At 42.9% G+C, this 5,583-nt stretch overlaps 1 protein-coding gene across 1 annotated transcript; it reads right to left on the bottom strand.

Moving 5' to 3' along the window:
• Window positions 1-1,539: 1,539 nt before the first annotated feature.
• LOC131925829 (transmembrane epididymal protein 1A-like) lies at window positions 1,540-2,463 on the bottom strand. Its single transcript, XM_059281205.1, has one exon. The coding sequence runs from the start codon at window positions 2,461-2,463 to the stop codon at window positions 1,540-1,542; it is 924 nt and encodes a 307-aa protein (XP_059137188.1).
• Between the last annotated feature and the right edge of the window lie 3,120 nt (window positions 2,464-5,583).

Here is a 5,583-nt window from a genome sequence, read left to right on the forward strand (position 1 = left end):
CCATTACATATATTTATCAAAACTCATACAATTCATTTTTGAAATACATTTATTCGTTGGCTGTTACATACATAATGTAATTATTTGATCATAGTCACACATCCCGATCCCCTCCCCTAACGTCCCTCCAGCTGCCTCTGGATCCCTTCTTCTCTCCTACACTTTCATCTCTTCCTACATTCAGTGTATTTTTTGGTAACTCATTTTCATTTTCCACGTGAACAGGAAAGCAAATGGGCCTAGTATTTACATGATTTATGCTTTATGTTGTTGAGGGGAATTAACAGGGTAGCCAGCCACTACATTTAGAAGGGACAGAAAAGGGGGCTGTGGTACTAAACTTTGTTAAGCATAAACTATATAGCAAATGTGTTTTTAAACTAATTGTTAGTTGGTATAGAAAACAATGGTTCCTATATAAGTTTTCATATAGAAACATCACTGTACTTGGCTCACATTTATCTCTTAGGCCCCCTCATTCCTCCTCCTCCTCTTTCTCTCTTGTCCCTTCTTCCACCCAAATGGCTCCCCTAGGAGGCACTATCACAGGAATTAGGTAAAGATACACTACAATACGTTGTTTACTTGTAAGGTGTCCACATTTCAGGTGTTGAGACAAAACCTTCCCAAAAGAAAGACTATGAGACACAAGACAAGGAAGAATGTGTCTGTCCCATGCATAAAGGCACAGTGGGTTTACAAGAGTTGCTACCGAGATCCAGATCAAGGGAGCGTGAGAATTTTGTGGAAGGGACCGTCTTGGTAATGGTAGTATAGGGGAAGTTGGTGGTAGGTGGAGAATAACCGAGGTAAAAATGTGACTAGCAACAGGTTTGGTTGTTTGGGAAAGACTCACATATGAGATAAAGTCAATTATATTCTAGTAAATTCTGATTGAGCTGGTCATAAATCATGACTAAACATTTTGCTTTGCCTTGACTAGGGGTCAAAAATAAGAAATATGATAGGGGTTCATGAAAATTTTGTTCACATAAACTTTAAAAAGTGAGATTGGAAAGTATTAATTCTTACTTTGTATTGGAAACAATGCTAATCCACCCACATTAAATTATACATACGTGGCATTCTAATAGTGGAGTAGTGAATTGTACTATATGTTATGCTGTTTCCACACAGCACCATCACTTTAGTTGACCCACAGGGACACCCATCACTGCCATTTCCATTTGTGGGAAGTCTTTATTCCTTGGCTAAAACTTGGTGGTGGGATCCCTCCTGAACTGTGACATTTTTTCAGGTTTCCTGCCGTATCTTCCCACGTGGGTAGTTCCTGTAGCCCACTCTTCGTGGTCCTCTTAGTCCACGCTCTCCTCTCACTTCTCCTGACCAGCATCATCTAGGCCATGTCACTTTTCCAGGTCATCCTTTCACCTCCTCAACGGTTACTGAGTCAGTGATGGGCATAATAGCTGGGACTACCTACCATCCTCCAGGGCCATGACCTTCACTGAGAAACCAAGGATGCATTACTAGTGCCCAAGAGAGCCCACAGGAGGAAGATAGGGTGGTGTATATATTCTAGGCCCTGTCACAGGGAGAGCCCTTTGAAGGGAGAAGAACCTGGTCATCCTGGTCCTGCTGCTCTGCATCCTGCAGCAGCTGGTAAAATGGTCCTGAAGAGCTCTCATGATACAGCGCTTTCTTGGAAGCCCCCAGCCCCCAGCTGGGGCTGTAATAATGATGCCACAAGGAAGAGAAACCATAGACTCCCACCAGGCATAAGGCATTGATCATGACATGCCAGCAGAAGAAGGTGGTGACAAACATGATGTCACTGATGTCATCGTCCTCCCACGGGTAGCCAGAGACCGGTCTAAAGAGAATGAAACCTGCCTGCATCAGCCACGTGCCCATCATCAGGAACAGAAAGTTCTTGATCAGCTGGAGACAAAAGGACCCACAAGCCCACAGCTCTGCCGTCAACACCAGCATCAGCAGGAACACCACCAAGATGAGGAGAGAGTGAACGTGCAGCTCCATCTTTGATGAGACTTGAACATGGGACACCAGCAGCAGCAGGAGCATGTAGAAGGCCAGGGCTGTGGAACCTCTTTCTAGTACCACCCACCTCTGCCGCAGCACGTTCTTGCTCATGACTTCTACACAGCCGTCAAGGATGAGGAGGATGAATATGGTGAGGTGCTGCCACTCTTGAGGGTACATAAACCTTGGAGGCATCTCTTTGTTAATCAGAACCATCTCATTATCAAGACAGAAGACCACGTAAAATGTTAAGAGGGAGCCAATCACTATCTTCAGCCAACCTCCAAAGGATATTTTCCACAACTTGGAACATCTCTTTTGATTCTTGGGAATGTATGAAAGATAAATGGGAGAGTCATTAACTATCATGGCCTTGGAGACCACTGTTGCCTGATACAGTCCATAGAAGAAAATGTATAACCCTGGGCAGAAATGGCCCCCAAACTTTCCATTCGCCATGAAATGATAGGTCTATTTGTATAGAAAGTAAGGAATGAACTGGAGACTTCTCAGCCTTCCTCTCCCTCACTGGCCCATCCAGTTTTGCTTGTATGCCTGGAGATAATGTCTACCTATTTATATCATCTCCTTCTGCCCACTTGTCTCTCCCACAGAATGGAAAGTTCTGGACAGGAGCCCTACACATTGGGTGAGGGGTGTCTCATTGTCTCATTCTCTTCTAGTACAGGGTGAATTGACTAACTGAAGCCAAAGGAGGGGGCGTGAATGTTTCAGAAAGCGCACCTGTGGGATTGTGCGCTCTTTCTAGTTCTCGGGCCCTGGTGGAGCCTCTACTCAACTCTGTCCCTCTCTCATGGCTTGATTTCTCCTAAGTCTGTCTTGTTCATGGAGCTGGGTAGTGCCTGAGCATGGAGAGTATCTAGGAAAGGACTAGCTAACTCATAAGTCTGTGTGCATCCCTCAAGACTCCTGCTCATTTATCAGCTCATGTACTCAAGGCAAACATTTATGGTTTTGTTGTTTGGTATACACCTTGCTGTGTAGCCCAGACCAGCCTCTAACTCATGATTTTCTCGCTTTAGTCTCTCCAGTATTGGGTTTCTAGGTGTGCACTACCACAGTCAGAAAATATATGGGTTTGTGCTCATACATGTAAATCTCCTACTGAGCTCCTACTTGGCGTCTCTACTCTTTTGCAACAGGAAGCTTAAGGGCTACCAGGAAAGCTGCTCACCTGCCCTTCCATGGTTCTTAGCTGGATAATAGATGAACTCACCAAGCCAGCCTCTGCGATCAGTTTTGGAGCACTGTGACAGAATATTCTAGCCAAATGCAGATCCAGATATCTCAAGACATATGAATCTGGTCAGCTGCTTATATTTTAATGAGAAGTATCACCTCAACTTTATTCTCTCTTTAATTATAATCGCTGTGTGTCTAATATAAAAGGGCAGAAAGAGCTCTAGGCACTAGATGTTAGCTAGTTGCATACATGGGATTTCAACCAAGCCGAGAGTCTTCATACTCAAGCTGGCTTCAAACTCCTGACTCACTGCCTCTACCTCCTAAGAGTTGAGGTGACAGGCATGCACCACCTGCATGCATGCATGTGTGTGTTTGTGTAAATTAAAGTATATAATCTATTGTTTTGATGTACATAGACTTTATGGCATGTTTACTATAGTCAAAATAATTAACCTGTCCATCATCTCACACAGTCACATTTGTTTGTGGCTAGACCACTTAAGTCTACACTCAGCAAATTTCAAATGTGTGATATAATATTGTGAGCTATAATCAGTATGCTGTACCTTAGCGTTCTAGAGCTTATCCATCCCACATTACTGAAGTCTACAGCTTGACCAACATCTCCCTGTCTCCGAACCCTTCCCACTGTCCCTGGTAACTGTCATTTGTTCTCTGCTCCTGTAAATTCAATTTTTAAAAAAAAGATTCCACAAATAATGAGAAAATGCAGCATTTGCCTTTGTCTTAACCCAGGGCATTCTGGATTCATCTATATTGTTAAAGATGACAGAGTCTCCTTTTCTTTTAGGGCTGAGTAAGATAGCATTCTACACAGCATCTCTGTAAAGTAACCTTTAGCATGCATAAGGTTTGATTCTATTCCCTCAGATTCAGGCATCCACGAGGAACATTGGAGCAGACCCCCATAGGTAAGGTGAAGCGATTGTGTCAGGGGAATCTAGGCCATCCTTTTCACCAGTGAAAGTAGATTTGAGTGGGAAAATACCATGAGAGTTTTTGATTGTGCTGCAGAGGAACCTGCCTCTCTTATTCCTACATATATTTGAATCTCTTTTCTTCCTTTTTCCACTCGTGTGGTGTAGACTGGCGAACAAGTTACAGGATTTCTTTTCTTTCTTAAAGAAAATAAATTTATGGTTTTAAATTCTGTGTAGGCACGTGTGTCTTTTGAGTGTGAGTATGTGCAGAGTGTAGGTGCCCACAGATCCCAGAGGCATTGGATCCCCCAGATCTTGCAGTGGCTCTTAACTCTGGTCCCCTCCTGTTATCCCCCGTTGCTTCCTGAGAGGTGAGGTGAGCAGCTTTTTCTACCATCCATTCCCATCGACACATACTCTGTGTCGTCTCTGTCAAGTCCAACTTAGGCAGAGACCTCTGAAGACATGATCTAAAAAAAGAAAAAAAAAGTTTTCTCCTTCCAATTGTTGGATCTTGGGTGCTTCCCATAGCAATAAAGAGTCTGATGGACACATGTGGATCAAAGTTTTTGTTGGAATTGTTAAGGAGTGGAAATTATCACTTTACTAGAGCTGTAAGCTCACCAGAGTGCAAAACTGATACATAGTCTTCTAGAAAAGTCTGAACTAGTGCACAAGCAAAAATGTGATTAAAAAAATAAGCATCTGCAGTGTTATAGCTGCTGATAACCAGTGTTAGGCCTTTGTTGTGGGAATACAGCTGTGGTTGGCAGGGCTGTGGAAGGAAAGAAAGAAAAAATGACTGGAAATTACCTCAGGATTCCAGTCCAATTTCTCCCAACTAGCAGATTGCCTCTCTTTCTTATCTTTTTAAAGATTCTGGTTCTTTACCAAAGAAAGGTAAGAGTTTTGACATCTGTGTCCTCTCAGTGAGTAAGAGTGTAATTTATTTTTTTTTAAATTTTATAACAGGGTTTCACTGTCCTGGCTAGTCTAGAGTTCACTGGGTTGGGGTTGAGAATTTAGCTTGGGGGTGTGTGGGGGGGGGAGACCAAAAAAAAAGGCAACTAGAATTCACTGGGTAGATCAGCCTGCCACCATCTTCCAGCTCACAGAGATCCACCTGCCTTTGCCCTCTGAGTGCTGGAATTAAAGGTGTACACCACCATGTCCAGCTATATAAGTAAGTATTCTTAACTGTCCTTAAGAAAAAAAAATATACATAGAGAGAATAAAAAGGAGTGTTTACCACCCCAACAAGTTTTTTTTGTTTTTGTTTTGTTTTGTTTTGTTTTGTTTTTTTAGCCAATAAAAAAGATACTAAGAAAACCTTGTAATCATAATAAGCCAAAAAGCTCCACAGGGTGAGTATCCAGACAGAAGCACACAGGGAAGCTGTGGCTGACGACAGAGAGGACCAGAGAGGAAAGTT

The sequence above is a fragment of the Peromyscus eremicus genome, chromosome 15 (genome assembly GCF_949786415.1).
Source record: "Peromyscus eremicus chromosome 15, PerEre_H2_v1, whole genome shotgun sequence".
NCBI classification, from domain to species: domain Eukaryota; kingdom Metazoa; phylum Chordata; class Mammalia; order Rodentia; family Cricetidae; genus Peromyscus; species Peromyscus eremicus.

Excerpts from the sequence above, each read along its gene's own strand:
- LOC131925829 (XM_059281205.1), bottom strand. The coding sequence starts at position 2,463 with ATGGCGAATGGAAAGTTTGGGGGCCATTTCTGCCCAGGGTTATACATT.